This window comes from Nelumbo lutea, chromosome 2 (genome assembly GCF_056320005.1).
Source record: "Nelumbo lutea isolate HS-2025 chromosome 2, American lotus-T2T, whole genome shotgun sequence".
NCBI lineage: Eukaryota > Viridiplantae > Streptophyta > Magnoliopsida > Proteales > Nelumbonaceae > Nelumbo > Nelumbo lutea.
The window spans coordinates 69,052,466-69,069,543 of record NC_142685.1 but is presented as its reverse complement, the minus strand read 5'-3'; the positions used below and the strand labels follow the sequence as shown (position 1 = coordinate 69,069,543).

General features: G+C 34.6%; 1 protein-coding gene and 1 pseudogene across 3 annotated transcripts in view; one reads left to right on the top strand and one right to left on the bottom strand.

Moving 5' to 3' along the window:
• LOC148871394 (5'-nucleotidase / magnesium ion binding protein) overlaps positions 1 to 10,173 on the bottom strand; it is a 37,932-nt gene extending 27,759 nt beyond the window's left edge. For all 3 annotated transcript variants that reach the window (XR_016107747.1, XM_088972288.1, XM_088972287.1), the window contains exons 1-4: positions 9,990 to 10,173; positions 9,557 to 9,710; positions 3,462 to 3,522; positions 3,243 to 3,375 (exon numbers count right to left, since the gene is read on the bottom strand). Coding sequence is in view for 2 of the 3 variants with exons in the window: in XM_088972288.1 (XP_088828414.1) it covers positions 3,243 to 3,375; positions 3,462 to 3,522; positions 9,557 to 9,710; positions 9,990 to 10,081 (440 nt within the window). In the remaining variant the exon portion in view is untranslated. The remainder of the gene's footprint in view (positions 1 to 3,242; positions 3,376 to 3,461; positions 3,523 to 9,556; positions 9,711 to 9,989) is intronic.
• Positions 4,822 to 5,005, top strand: LOC148871395 (small nucleolar RNA U3; annotated as a pseudogene).
• Positions 10,174 to 17,078: the final 6,905 nt, after the last annotated feature.

The window sequence follows — 17,078 nt, the reverse complement described above, 5'->3', positions numbered from 1 at the left end:
ACTTTCTCCAAAATTATCTCTAATTCCTATTTATCTTATAAATTATCTCTAATTCCTATTTATCTCCAAAGTTATCTCTAACTTAGTAGAGAGTTTCAATCCTAAAGTATCTCTAATTCCTATTTATCCTAGATTATCTCTAATTATATAATAAATTTAAAATATTTATTAAAAACATAAAAAATAATTTTATATTTTTACAAAATATATCACGAAATTATGTACTAACAATTTAAATTATGATTTCCGAACGATCAATTTAAATGTTTTTTAAATATTTAATAACATGTAATAGCTTTAAATAAATAAAATTCAAATAACGAAAGATTTTAAATATTTTATAGATTATTTAAATATTTATCATAACTAGATTTTAAATAGTTAAAATAACGAAATTCTGTAATAAATTTAAAAAAAAACTTCAAAGTAGAAAAATATTTATAACACAATATTGAAATTAATAATAATTTAATATATTACAAAATTAATAATGAAATTATGTAATAATAGTATAAATTATGATTTTATGGATAATTAAATTCAATAAATAATTCATATTTAAATATTTAAATAATTTACATATTATTTAAGTATTTAAATAAATAAATAAATATTTTAAATAACAAAATATTTAACATAACTATATTTTAAATAGTTAAAATAAAGAAATTATGTAATAAATTTAAAAAATTCTGAAAATCAGAAAATTAATTATAACATAATATTGAAATTAATAATAATTTAATATTTTTACATAATATTGTAAATAACTAATTTCAATTACATCAAGTAATAATTCGAGAAAATAACTTTCAAAAAATAATATTTATTTATAATAATTTTGAACTCTTAATCTGTATTTGTTATATAATTATATATACTAAAATTAATATTTATTGTATTTCAGTAATTATTTATTGTTTTTTGTGATAAATGTATTTTCAATGATTATGTATAAATTTTTTTTTTTTTGATATTTAACAGAAAACTTTTAATAACCATTGGAGATTAAACTACTATTATTGAATTTTTTAAATTTAATTTATTGTACTTATTGTATTTATTATATTTTTGTTATAACTTATTGATTAATTTTTATTAGAGGTTAAACTATTATTTGAGATTATACTATTTATTGACTAAGTTAATATATTTTTAGTACTTATTGTATTTTTCTAATTATTGTATTTTTTTCATTATCAATATATTTTCAATAATTGTGTATTTTTGCTATAAATTTTCAATAATTATTGGAGATTAAACTATTCTTATTTATCAAAGATGAGACTATTAATTTAGCTGAAATTATGAATGTTTGTGAGTTGGTTCGATTCGGTAGTAGGCTATTTGGCCAACCAAATTGACTTGGCCAAGTTGGGGAGTTGGTCAGCTGAAACCGATTGACCTTTTGTGAAATCCAACCCACTCAAGTTGTATCGGTTTGGATCAATTTTTTGGTTTAGTTAGTCGGTTCAAAAGATTTAAACTTAAAATTTTAATTTAATTTTAAAAATTACAGTGCAATTATTAAAAAACAAATTCAAAAATTAGGTTTATGATATAAAACATTTTAGACTAAGAAATATGGGAAATTTCCCACTTTTTCATATTAAAAATTATATTTAAAATACAAAATATTAATATATATCCATGGTTAGGTCATTCGATTTTGGTCGGTTTACATATGGCCAAAGTGAAACTAATCCAACTTGGTCGAATTGGGAAATTTTTTAACCAAAGATGACCTAAAATACTAGAACCAAGCAACTCAAGTCGAGTTGATCGGGTTGGTCAGTTTCATTAGTTTGATGAATTAACTTGACTGAAATTAATTATTGTTATTTTTGTATTAGAAAAAATTTATTAAAAGTAGTATATAAAATATGAATAATTATTAATTATTTAAAAAGTTGAAAATATAAAACAATTGTATACTCTTATGTGTTTCTATTAGGGTCATTTACTAGAAGACACCTTTAGGGATAGCAATTTTCCCCATCCCCGACAAGGACCTAACTTCCCCGACCCGATGGGGCCAAGGATGGGTATTATTTCGGCGGGGCGGGGCAGAGAACAGGAATCCCCAATCGGGGTTAGGGATGGGGATTTAGGTCCCCGCCCCACCCCGGATTATATATATTAAATGTTATTTATATTAAATATACTATTATATTATATATATATATATATATATATATCAAAACATATTTAAAAATTTTTCTATAATTTAAATTTTTTATTTATTTTAAATAAATTTATTTTAGAAAAATACTATTAAATGAAAACATTTTGGGAATTCAGGTCCCCACGAGGAACCCATCCCCATCGGGGATCAGGGATGGGGATTAATTTCAGAGTTGGGGCCGGAGACGGGGAATCCTTTGCCATTCCTACACACCTTATAGTTTTACATATTTACTTAAACCTACCTTGTAGTTTTCATTTTACTAAAACATCCCATATATTGTACAACTTATTTACTTAATCAACCTTTCATTAAGGAGTGTTTGTTTTTCCATTAGACCCATGATTTTTTATTCTAAAAATATCCTTAACACTTTTTTGTATAGAAAACAAAATTGACCAAACATAGCCAATAGAGTGGTTGCCCGTGTCTTATTAAGAGCAAAAATGGTATTTTTATTTTTATTTTCTTTTGATCAAATTTATTTAAATGAACATTAGGGTCAACACTGTCATTTTCCACAGTCATCTAATGGAAGATTGATTAAATCCATTGCAAATTATAAGTGATGTTTTAGTAAAATGCTAACTATAGGGTAGATTTTAGTAAATCTACGAAAGTATAAGAGGTATTTAACATTTTAGTAAATGACCCTTACTATTATTTAACTTTTGATTAATAAATCCCGTGCATCGCAGGGTCCCCGCTAGTTTTTTTCTATAATCAACAGTAAGAAGAGAATTGCATTCAACTCAGAGCCAGGAGCTCAAACTGTCCAGAGTTAGACTGTCAGGGAGGTTGCAAAACAACACTCAGTCATGTCTCTTTATGCATCACGTATGTTCTAGTAGGATTTCTGTTTCCTGTCTTACATCATTATCATAATATCATCCCAGACCAGGGATATCAATTTTTCTCATATCACTTAGACACCCATATGTTTTCATGTTTTTTAACCCTTTTTAAAGAACCAAAATTTCAAGGAGGAGGCACTCAATCAGTGAGATTACATAAGGTAAGCAAAATACTGTCAAGAGAGAAGGATTGAATCTCATACCACTCTTCCATGAGCTTTGTTTTCTCTTCAATGGGAATTATGGGAGAAAATTCTAAAGGATGATAATATTCATATAGTTCCTGTCTTTTGATGTCATACTCAGGATTACTCTGCTGCAACAAGTTATGACTGGCTAACCATGTAATTAGAGAAAAATGAAAGTTAAGTTCCAGAAGAAAAATCATAAATACAATCAAATAAGAAAAAAAAAAAACTTACTCTGGCCACGGCAGCCATTTATCCTGTACTTTGTTAGTGTAGCATCAAAATCTGCAATTACCTGGAATTGAAAAGAATTAAAAATAAGTATGCATGTATGTATTGTGTGTATAAAATAGAGAAGCATGTTTAGCCAGTGTTTGAGAGAGCTTAAACCGATAGCTTAAAAATGGCTAAAATGCCTTTGTTAAAAGTGACCTATATTTTTTAAATGTTCCACATACATTGTAGTTTTGTGCTAATTCCATTATAGCAAAGTTGTAGTTGTAATTTTGGGCTAATTCCACACTGAAATGGATGTCAAACATCAAAATTTCAAGTTCATGAATTACAATTCTTAGAATTGGGATTGCTTGAATTGGATTTCTTAGATCCAATTCCAATTACTCTAACCAGACATCTGCAAAATGCAAAATACAATACTGTGAAATTTATGACATTGGGATTGTCTTCATTCCCACATCAAACCATTAAAAATTTACTACCTCTCATCTACAGAAAAATCCAAACCATCTCCATGCACAAAGAAGGAAGAGGTGTGAAAGCTGACCCCCTTTTGCTTGGTTACCCCTCAGAACTTCAACCACATTCTCCAACAGTCCAACTACTGTCAAATGACTCAAACCATTTCTTCCCGAGAAGTCATGAACAAAATTAAGGAATCCCCCAAGCCACCCCATCTATCACTCTGATTTTCTAAGTGACAATTTGGATCAGAAATGTTCCATCTAACTGGCTTTCTTTGTGTGAACAGCAGTGCTGCATAAGATTCTGATAAGGGACAATCTACTGAGAAGAGGTGTGGAGGTGGATGATGAGGGTTGCAGCTTGTGTAGAAGATGTGTGGAAACCACTAATCACCTGATTCACTGTGATTTTGTATTCTGGATTTGGGGAAAGAGTGTTGGACCTATTTGGAGACAGGATGTGCTTCTCAGTGATGTGAATGGATTCATCGAAGTTTGGTTTACAAGGGGTTTAAGAAAGACTGGTAGGGTTGCATGGTTTATCATCCCAGGCAGTGTTTTGGGCAGTACAGAATGAAAGAAATAGCAGAATATTTGAGGGGAGACAGAGTTCAAAAGAAGAGGCTTTCAAGAAAGTGGTTGGCATGGTGTTTTCTTGGTTGTCAAATCAATCTTTGTTTAAAAATAGACACAGTAGTACATTTTTTATAAGGATTTTCTTTTTATAAGGAATAAAAAAGGATATTTGGATGTTTTGGTTCTTTGTAAAGGATCATTTGGCTGTATCCTTGTAAAGAATTTCATTGTACAGGGTACATCCTTTGTATCTTTTTTATTTTTGAATGAAATACTTTACCTTACAGTTTCAAAAAACCAAAAAAAAAAAAAATCTTACGACCTTACTTGAACAGGATCTGTTCTATAGGCTCATACCTCTGTATCCTTGAGTTCTAAGGAGATAGGAACCCAAGTCTGGTAGAAGAATTATGTAAAAAAAAAAAAAAAACCTTCAAGTCTAATTTGAATATCATTTTTAACAACAACGATCAAAGTAGGCCTTTTTTTATCAGCAAGACAAAATTAATTCATTAAATTAAAATGTCATGTACAACAACAATCAAAGTAGGGCATTAATTGAAGACTGTAAAACCCATACCCTGCATATGATCAAGAATAGGGAGGATGAATACACAGCATTTGGCTAAAACAGGCACAAGAACATAAAAGACTAGGTACTGAAAACAGATCAAGCCACCCTTATAAAGGAGTCACCAAGCTAGGGACACTCCATACAAGATCTAATCTCCTTATGTCTAATTTGAATATCATTTTTAACAACAACAATGAAAGTAGATCATTAATTGAAGACTGTAAACCCTACCCTGCATACGATCAAGAGTAGTGAGGATGGATGCACAGCTCTCGGCTAAAAAAGACATAAGAACATAAAAGGCTAGGTACTAAAAACAGATCAAGCCACCCTTATAAAGGAATCAACAAGCCAGGGACACTCCATAGAAGATCTAATCTCCTTACTCTTTCCCTTTCAAATGCATCAACAATACCATTGGCAGTTATAGGAACCTATCTGGAAAACCCTAGAAGCCAGTGCTTTTGCCTCTCTAAAGGTTCAAGAATGGAAATATTTTAGCCATGTACTCAGGTCCTATTCAGCATGGTGATGTGGTGAGATCAGAACTGATGGCAAAAGTATGTGGTATTGAAAAAAGGTATAGAAATGGGGATTTACAGGCTGATTATTGAAGGAGATTCAAAAATTGTTGTGAACTGGCTGAAGAAGGGGGGAAGGAGTAATATGGAAGCTAAGGAATGAGCTCAGGCGCTTCAAGCAGATATCTAAAGACATGTTGATTCAAATAAGATGGATTAGGAGACCAGCTAACAGCATGGCTTATGGTCCAGCTAAACACAATTCAAAGACAATCTATGTTTTGCGCTGTTTTGTAATTAGTGGGATATTTCTTTTGGGATTCTTTTTCAGCCCACAACTTCTTGTTGTATATGCTTTTTTTGATATCTTTTGAAGGGCTACACAACAGGGGGTAGCCCATCCCCCAACTCATAGCCCACCCAACTCAGGTGCAGGAGGGATTCGATCCCAAGTCTCGGCCACCCAATTACTGTTTGGCAGTCACCCTTAGGCTATGTTTGGTTTGAAGGAAAAAGTAGGGAAAGGAAAGGAAAGGCAAAGAAACCTTTACAAACCTTGTATAGGTTTTGATATCTTTCCCTTCCATTCCCTACCTTTTCCTTCAAACCAAACATAGCCTTAATGACAATCAGTCCAACCCAAGGAGTAGGCTAATTTCAAACCTTACAACAGAGAGACAAGATCAGAATTCCTCAATCCTAAAGGAACTCTCTTTCCTTGGTACTCATTTTTCTATCAATAACAGCATAATTTCAATTCATTAAAGAGATAGAGTTAAGTGTACAACATAAGAAATCCAGAAGTAAGTGTTAGTCAATGAGAGATAAATTCCCTTATCTCTCCCCCAATTATTCACTTATTTACAAAATTGCCCAGAACATAGAATCTCTCCCCACCCCTTGTTTGGCTAAAACATCAGCTAGCATTTCTTTTTTTTTTATCAGCAACACAAAATTGATTCATTAGATTAAAAAATAGAGATACAACAAAGAGTTGTGCGCACAAAAACAAAGCCCACCCAGAACTATTCACTATTTACAGAATTGCCCAAAACATAGATTGTCTTTGAGTTCCTTGCTTTGTCAGACCATCAGCCAAACTGTTTGCAGACCTCCTAATCCATCTTATTTGGATCATCATATATTTAGAAATCTGCTTGAATCTACTGAATTCATTCCTTAACTTCCATACGATTCCTTCCCCTTTTTTCAACCAGCCCACAACTACTTTTGAATCACCTTCAATAATCAGCTTAGTAATCCTCATTTCTTTAGCTTTCTCTACTCCGTAGACTGCTGCCAATAACTCTGATCTCACCACATCTCCATGCTGAATAGGACATGAGTACAAAGCTAGAATGTTTCCATTTTCTTCCCTAATTACCCCACCAATACCCGATGGTCCAGGATTGCCCATACAACTACCATCAAAGTATAATTTCTTCCACCCAACACATGGAGGAGACCAGGCCTCATGAACAATCTGCCTTCTAGACAAAGAACCTGAAATTACTCCCCATGATCTGCAGAAATTTTCAACCTTGAAGTCAGAAAAGAGCTTTAAAGTGCTCACCCAATGTGCTACTCTGAGAGTAATCACCTCAACCACAGCTTCTTTACTTCTTTCCTTGTCTTCAAAGATTCTAAGATTCCTTTCCTCCCAAATTGTCTAGATTACTACTGCTCTAGTGCATCTCCACATAATTCTGCCTCTTCTTTTAGGGCAGTTGAAAAGGTGAGAGCTAAAAACACCTTCCAGACAATCAGGGGGAAGCCAACTGCATCCAAAAAGAGATGAAAACCACTCCCAAATAAAAGTAGCAAAAGCACAGGAGATCAAAAGATGAAAGGTAGTCTCACCATACAACTTACATAAAGAGCACCAACTTGGGGACAGACACCAATTTGGTCTTTTCCTCTGAAGCAAATCACAGGTGTTAATGGAGCCATGAAACACTTCCCAACAAAAAGCACTGACTTTTGGAGGGATGGGCCGAGACCGTATCTCCTTAACAGGGAAATGAGGAGAGGGGGTGGTGGAGATAAGAGAATTCAAAAAGGACTTACAGGAAAAAGAGCCCAACTGACTAAGGGTCCACACTCTAGAATCTGAACCACTCTCCCCAAGCATACTGAACTCAACAGAAGAAGCAAAGCTGAGGCATTGGAAATTTCAGATTCTCTCAGATTTCTAGTGAAGCCAAGATTCCAACTCAGGTTTGAAAGGGATGAGGAAGAGCTGATAAAATCACAAATAGGTTTACCTTTAAAACTAGAAAGCTCAAAGAGAGAAGGAAAAACCTCCGAAAGGGGGTACATCAGCTAGCATGTTAGCGCAACGTTCAACCCAATTGAAGGAAATTTCCATATCTCTTGTCAACCACCAGACTTTCTTCTTTCCATTGCTATATATCCGAAACTTTGAATCCTCTCCTTGTAACCAACTTACTACCGGTTCGGAATCACCCTCAACAACCAACTTCCTAATGTTCAGATCATTTGCTCTTTGAACACCTTCCAACAGGGCCAGCACTTCTGGTCTAAGGGAGTCCCCCTACCCAGCTGGCCCTCGGAAAAAATATTGCCCTCTGCATCTCTAAAAACCCCACCAATACCTGATATACTGAACCCTCTTTCTGGAAGGGACCAATGATAATTAGAGATGGACTTAGTTGAGCAGGATTCAGCCATTTCCTTCCACTTTCTAAAGAGATCATCCATTGACACAATAGAAAATGCATCCAAGGACTTTAGCCAATGTACCACTCTAATTGTGATTATCTCTATCACATCTTCCTTGCTTCTCTCCTTCTCTAGAAAGATTCTAGAGTTCCTTTCTTCCCAAATTTGAGGGTAAAAGCAAAAAGTAATGCACTGCATCAAAATTTCTAGGGGAAAATTTAGAAATGGTTTGTTTTATATATATATAAGATTTTCTAACTTTCACCTTGTCGGCAAACATACTACTAATCCTTCATTGAACGTCTAACTGAATAATTCAACCCCCCATATTAAATGAACCTACCTGTTTTCTTTCCTTCTTTAATATACCAACTGAGGTTCAGAAAAAGTGTGAAATTGGAAAGGATTCCATGCCCACAGAATCCATCATGTATGCTTCACATAAATTTCTTTGCCTTAGAAACAGAAAAAGAAGTTTTATGTAATATCTGCTTTAATGTGAAAGAGGAAATAAAATACAAGCACCCTTTCATTTAGGATGTATTTAAATACTGGAAGTAGAAGCTCTTACCAAGCTAGTAGGAAGCTTGAAGGGTGTGGTTAAACATCTTATTTGGAGAATCAGTTCAAGGTGGAATGTGAGAGGCATTTTCTTGTTTCATTTATTCTTCATGACTCTCTTGGTTGCCTCCCCCTCATCCTTCTCCAAAAATGTATGGGGCTCAGGTACATTCTTCCTCCACATTGATGACTGAGCTTGACAAAATCTTCTAGTTCACAAACTCATCAACTGTAGTACGTTTTTTGGCAAATCATTGTCTCGTGAGCTTGGTATATGCTGAACTGGTAAACCATTAATCACCTCTTACTATAATATAGGTTTACCTAGCAGACTTGGCATCACTTGATACCCAATTCTGGGATGTCTTGGAAATGCCTAGTCGTTTAGCATCCTTTAAGTTGCTAATTGAATCATTAGGTTCAGGAGCAACCAAATGTAGCTAATAGAAGGAAACCGAATAGAGCAGTTATTGTTAAGCAATCCAAGTCTTGTGAAGCTGTGATTCAAAGTTAATGGTTTACCAAAGTAATTCAAAGTTCATTTCTGGGTGCAACGTTAAAGCACCATAATTTCAACGATTCCTTAGTTTTCATGGTGTATCACATTCGTATCTATATACCAGAAACTGAATAAAAAACAAAATTTTAATAAAACAAACTATAAAGAAGATGTAAACCAACACAAATAAATTGTCAACAAGTTCAGATGAAAACCTGGAGTTTTCCAGGACCGGCATTCCGAATTGCAGCTTTTTTGTTCTCGAGCAACTGAGGATCGCCGACCACCACCATTCCATCGGAGACCTTGGATCGATCACTTCTCTCCATTCCAACCTCAGCCCTGTATGCACTCGTACTGAACCAAACCCTATTTGTATATATATAATACAACAAATGAATCAACAGAGAGCATAAAGTGCAGTTGTAGAGGATCGAACCCGGAACAGACGATCGTAACAAAGAGAAATATGCCCAGACATATGTACCATGTATGTGTACATGTATCTGTATACATCTATGCGCGGTTATGCGACTTAGGAAAGTGAAAACTGGAAAGAATTCTAAATCCCATTAACTTTTAAGGATATGGGTTTGGAATGAATGCTGAATGCATGTAGGTGTGTATGTAGAGAGACACAGAAGGAACCTGGGTTTGGTCCGAGCGGGAGAGAAACGTCGTTCGCAAATGCTACTTCTGCTCACACCGAGGATGCTTTGGAGACGGAGTCGACAAGTCATGAGAGAGAGAGAGAGAGAGAGAGAGAGAGAGAGAGGTGGAGACTGCGGAGTGGAACGGAGTGCTTTACTCTCGGACTCGGATCATATGCTTCAAAGGGAAACGATTCGACCACGTCCCATTTTCATATTCCGAACCGGAACCGAACCGAATTAACCGAATCGATCAGTTCGGTATTTTAAAAAATAAATAAATAAACCGAAGATACGGTTAACGTAGAAAAAACACGTGATTAAAATATTGGGAAAATTCTTGATCAGTAGTACTTAGAGGTGTAAATTGGGCCCGACTGCCCTCGGCCTGGCCCGGAATGAAGGCCCATGGGCCGTGCCAGCCCCAGCATGAAGGTCAGTGTCATGCTGGGTCGGGGGTCTGCTCGTGGCCCATAGCACGGCCCCTCATGGGCCGGCACCAGCATGGCCTAAAGGGCCATAGCGGGCCAAGCACGGCCCGCCCAGAATATAGCCCGTTGCCCCCCAGTGCCCTGTCGGCTAGCCCCAAAGGGGCCCAATGGCTAATTTCAGCTTTTGGAGGGAGTTTATAGAAATACCCCCCAACAACTATAAAGAGTCATATTAAGGGGGTATTTTGTGTATTTTAGGGGGGGTTAAAATGACATAAATGCCCCCCAATGACTATATAACAACTAGTTTAGGGGGGTTTTGGGTAAAGTTATAAATAACTTTACAATGACCAAAATACCCCTCCCGACAACTAAATAACAGTTAGTTTTTTGGGTATTTTGGACAATTGAATTATGTTCAATTCCTTTAAATAGCTCTATCCTCCACCATTCTCATCACACCAATTCAACAATTCTCTTATTAAGTTATTCTCTTAATCTCTTCGGTCTTTCCTCTCTCTGTCTCTCAGACAATCTAACTCTCAATCTCTCATAGTCTCATACATTCTCTGCAATTTGAGTAAACTCTAATAGTCTCATAGTCTAATTCTCCAAGTTAGCAATTTGAGAGGCTTGGAGCCTTGAACGTTGTCACGTTGAAAGGTTTTAACCGTTGAAATCAAGTTGGGATTTTGAACCGGCAATCCGGGGTAAGTCCAATTAAATTAATTTTATTTTTTTAGAATTTGAAAAAAAAATGGCTAGCTCTTCCCAAAACCTCAAGTTTAGTAGCCCGATTTGGGGAATATTTAAAAATGGAGAATGTTTAGGGGAAAGGGAAAAAAACAGTTTGCAAAAAATGTAGAAAAGACTTTAGCTATTGTAGCAATGGTGTTACTGGCCATTTGACTAGACATTTTCTCACACATGAGAAGGAAGAAGAAATAACCCACAATTTAAATGAATTTTTGAAATATAATGGAAAATAAATTTTAAAAATATTGGGAGAAGTCGGAGTCTCAGAGAACATTTCTCGCCGCCAATCCCGCCATGGCACCTGACCCGTGATCTACTAACCCCTCCAGTGTCTACAAGCTACAATTCCATCGAAGTCTTGTTAAATCGTTTTAGTGCAAGACTTGCAGGTACCACGCTACCATTGTACCAGGGTTGGCTAGATGCAATCAAGAATCATGATGTAGAATATAGATTACAACTTTACAATTACAAAGACAAAGGAGGGCATGATACTACTACATACACCCAATATTTCATTTTTCACCTAAAGCAGATGATGAAAGTGTGCGTGAATGCTTTCATCATAATGTATATGTAAATTTTGTTTAAATTGTAAATTTTAACAAATAACCCACAATTTTTTATTTTGTCAAATTGTTGTAAATTTTGTTTTAATTTTATTTGCTACTAATGTAATTTTGTATTTTCAAATTGTAATTATATAGTCTATAATTCTATATTGTATTTTTTACATTTTATTAATTTATTCCATTTTCATATTCCATTCATCCCAATATGAAGTTTCTGAAGTGTCCAACTATTGTATATTTCATAATTTCAATATTTGTATAATTATATGCTTTGTAATTTGTACCATTATTCATTCAAATTTAAATGAAATAAAATTCTTAAATTCCTATTTGAATTGTTTTATACTTTTCTTTATTTATTCTTTGGGTAATCGCAAATTCATAATTATTCGTATCATGTCCTCATATCCATAATCCAATTAGTGAGTCTAGCCCGATTCGGCCCAGGCCCAAGGCCCGCTCTATGGCCCAGCCCGGCACGACCCAAGCCCACGGCACAGCCTACAGCCCAGCCCGGCCCAGGCCTATAGCACGGCAAGGCACGACACGAGCCCGCCTAGGCCTGGACCATGGGCTGTGCCGAGCCAACCCGCAAAATTTTCATCAAGGAGGGCGGCACAGCCCATGACAGCCCTCATGCCAGTACGGCACTGCCCACCTTTAGCGTGGGCCGCCCACGGGCCCACTTTACACCTCTAGTAGTACATTGAACTTGGGGGTTGTCTCAAGTGAGTCCCTGTACTTCAAAACGTGTCTATGCAGTATCCCCAAACTTTTAGAATGTATCTAATAGGTCATTGTCGTTAACATTATGTTAGTCATCTATATCACATGATGACATGTGCCACTTAAATTTTTTTAAATACCAAAACTATCCTTGAGAAAAAGACATTGTTCATTGTATTCTATCTTAAGTCTGAAGAGCTATGCCATTGCTATGATAGTTCTGGGAACTGACGATGGTACCAAGAATAGAAATGAACAAACCAACGATGGTGCCGGGAACTAACCAAGTTCTGACAATGGCTGAAATTGCCATTTGCTACGATTTCCTATATATTCTTGAATTTTTTATTTTATGTAACTAATGAAAATTTCCTATATTTTGTAAAATCCATCTTGGATAGTTGCTGCAACCTTCTTATCTCAGCTAGGATGCATGGGGAAATGATGTTGAACTTAGCATTTACAAGGAAAAGGTTCTATTGATTGTTGATTATGTTGTAGCCCACCCACATATTCATTGATAACCGGTAATCGATCATTCCACAAGCCAAAAAACAAGATTGCTTGGAATCAAGGTGAAACGAAAACATAGTTTACTGGAATCATGATTTAAACGGAAAGAGTTTTGTTTAAATTGGTTTATGTGGATGTGGCAAATAAAGAAAATTAGATGACACCTGATGGGTAGTTTTGACATTTCCAAAATTAACTGATGAACTGTTAACGACAGGGACCTATTAGACACATTTTAAAAGTTCAAGATACTGCATATACACGTTTTGAAGTTCGAGGGCTGACTTGACACGACCCCTAAAGTTTAGGGTATTGATCAGGAAGTATCCATATATATATATATATAATATGCATTAAATATAATATATTTATAATATATTATATACATTTACAGTATTTATAATATATTATATATTATTTGTTAGTTATAGTATAATATTATACATGTATTGTATTTTTATTATATATTTATTTATGTTGGCACTTGGATTAGTCGAGGGCAACAAAGTAAATTCACTCCCAAGCTTCGAAGGAGGGCCGAAGGCTTTGAGGGTCCGGAGAGGATGTGTTGAGGCCGAGGTGGATCGCTCCCTCAGATACTGTAGAGGCCGAGGGATAGTACTGAGAAGGACGTTCAAGGAGATCGAGACACAGCTACTCACTTGTGCGTATGAGGGGTCTAGAGGAGCTCTCGGAAGTTGTTCTCCAAGGAAAAGAGTGTCAAAGACCTCGGGTGGAAACCCGAGGCAAGGACTCCAACGGTCAAGTTAGTGTCTGCACTAGGTAAGCAGTAAGTCTGGAGCAGAGGGGTCCAGATGAAATCGCTGATGGCACTAAGTCCTCAAAGGAGAGAATATGAGAGGTCTCAACAGTTCTAGAATCCCTTACCTTGTGGGAGGCGCATTGCCTTTATAGTCGGAACTGCCTGAGAACAATAGGGCTCGAATGGCCCAGATGCGAGCCTTACGAGGGCTCGCGAGATATTCCAACGGAGGACACACGACGCCTACAATTGGGTCTGTCTAGTTTGTACCGAAGGGGTCCGCGCGTCCTCATGGCGACCCCATGCTATCACCCACCGTCTGACACGCATCAGCCCCGTATTGGGGGAGCCGAATGCACCTACATCAATTTACAATATATATATATATATATAATTGAAATTTTGAAGAACCGAACTGGTTAAAAATCAAACTGATTTAATCAGTTGATTCAGTTTGGTTTTAATTCAAAGCATTGCAAAAACCAAAAAGGACCGGTTCGATTTGAAATATATGCCCATGGTTCAATTAACGAAACCCTTATAACCCCTAATATCCTTGTTTAAAAGACATAACAACTTATTTTTGGTATTCAAAGACAAAAAACAACTTGGTATCAAAGATGCCTCATGAGGGTATTTTTGTCTTTTAAAACTAGATTATTTAAGCACATTAATAGAGACATGAAGCAGGAGGGTGTTTTTGTCTTTTAAAACTAGATTATTTAAGAACACTAATAGAAACATGAAGCAAGAGGTGCGAAGTGCATAACTCCCCCGAAGAAATGAATAAAATTTGGGTAAAAAGACAAACATATCCCGAGTTTTCGCAAATTGACTTGAGCATACCCTGCATTTTTCGAAGACTTAAATATACCTTGTGGTCATTGGGCACAAGGAAATTTAAGTGAATAAAATTTGAGTAAAAGACAAACATATCCCGAGTTTTCGCAAATTGACTTGAGCATACCCTGCATTTTTCGAAGACTTAAATATACCTTGTGGTCATTGGGCACAGGGAAATTTAAGTGAATGACTTTTTTACCCCTCTGCATTCTTCAAAATTTCAAAGAGAATTTAAGTGAATAGACTTAAATATACCTTGTTGTCATTTAAAAGATGTTTATTCTTTATAATGGTTAAAATAGGAATTTTAAAATATTAAAAGAGGCTCATGAAACAACATATTAAGTTTTATCGAATGAGGATAAATTTAGGGAGAAAGACAGTTAAGCCCAGGGTCAGAATTTGTAGGCCCAAAGTATTGTTGGGGTAGGTTCCAGCTTGAAATTGATGCCAATTCCCAACGGGTGTTGATGCATAGAGTGTGGATTGTTGACATTTTGAATGTTTATAACTTTACAATAGAAATAAAAAATCTGCATTAGACTTGTCTGTACTTTTTCGATAAATTTAAGTCATGTGGGGTCAGCCCACAAGGTATCTTTAAGTCTATTTGGAAAATTAAGGGTATGCTTAAGTAAATATATGAAAACTTAGGGTCTCCTTGAGTCTTTTACCCATAAAATTTTGTTTACGATTGAGCTCAAAACAGATTATCCCTATAAACCCCTTGCATATCTAAAAAAATCTGCCAAAACATTGGCCAATCTCCTTTCCCATTAAATCCTTAATGTCATACGACAATTAAGCCATTAAAACCTTTTTCATTCCTCCTTATAATTCCAAATTTCTGCTTTTGGGTTTCTAATTGGGCTTTTTAAGAATCACTTATTGAATTAAATAAACAACTTCTTATAGTTTGATGAGGTGTTTTTTCATCTATCTATTTTTTTCAAATCCCGTTTTTAATATTAAGCATTTGATGATAAAAAGGGTTGTTGAACGATTTTTTCATTAGAGTGACTATTTTAACCCTCATTGAACATCGAGGCATCTGTATCTCATTTAACCATGCAAGAGCATTATTTCCTAATGAATTAAACACCTTGTTATTAACTCATTAATCTATACTACCTTAAAAAGTACTAATAGCCCAAAGAATATTTCTGGATTTTTTTTGAGAACAAAATTTACCTCTCTATATTTAAATTTATTAATAAAAAATGAGGGCAAATAGGGTAATCTAATATTGCTATTAAATGAGTTGAAAAGAGGTAGTTTTAAGATATTCAATGCATTCAATTCTCTCTCATTAAATCCAATATTTAAGGTATTAATTTGTATTCACCTTCATCGAATCATATATTTAAGGCATTTTGTTTTTCTCATCATTAAATTCTATAATTAAATTCATAATAATAAATTAATAATTCCAATAACATAAAACTTAAACTTTTAAAATCTACCTGAAAAAATAATGTTTTCATCTAGGTGGTGGTAAGAAATTAAGCCATTTTGGGTCAAATGGGACAATCAATGTTGCCACAATTAAATAGTAAAATTAAAAAATATATAAAGTGCAAAAAAATATTGAAATAAACAAAATTGTGAACATTTTTAACATCATATATTTGACATATTAAACAGTAAGTATGATAATTAACACAAATCATCAGTTCAACTATCAAGGTCGAACAGGTCAAACCGCCCCACATCAACTCTCTCTCTATATCTATCTATCTCTATATATATATGTGTGTGTGTGTGTGTGTGTGTGTAAAAAACATATTTTATCAATAAATAGTGTATAATTATGTTTTACATATAATATATGTATTATGTTACATTTATTTATGTTTTTCAATTCAATTATAAATTTTTTATTTATAAAAAATATTAAAAATTGCAAAATGGGGCCAACAAAGGGATATTTTTTTGTGAAAATAGAAAGGCAATATGCCTAAGGCCCTTTGGGCATATAGATCTTGAAAACTTACCTAAAATAAATAAAAAGTTCACCCCAATTAGACACCAGAGTGCAAAGTTATGTCCTCCAAAATTTTGCACATAATTAAGTGTGCAACCCGCGACCTTGTGACTGGGTTGAAGGGTCAATGGTTGAACTACCCAGGTTAGACAATTTTTTACCAACTCAATGGTTTTTTAACAAAAGGGTGAGTCTCAACAGAACCAAATCTGAAATCAAGGCTAAGTGACGATTCGAACGATTTAATCAACCGGGTCAATGGTAGGTTGAAAACACAGATGATAAATAAGAAATATTTTTATTAATGATGGAATAGAATGTAAAATTTCAAACCAATTGGAAATAAAATTATTTTCATATTCTCTCTCATTAGATCTCATATCTAAGGTATATTATCTTATTAAATCTTATATTTAAGATATAATTTTCTCATCATTAAATTCTACTAATTAAATCCACAATATTAATTTTAATAATATAAGTAAATATTTTTAAAAAT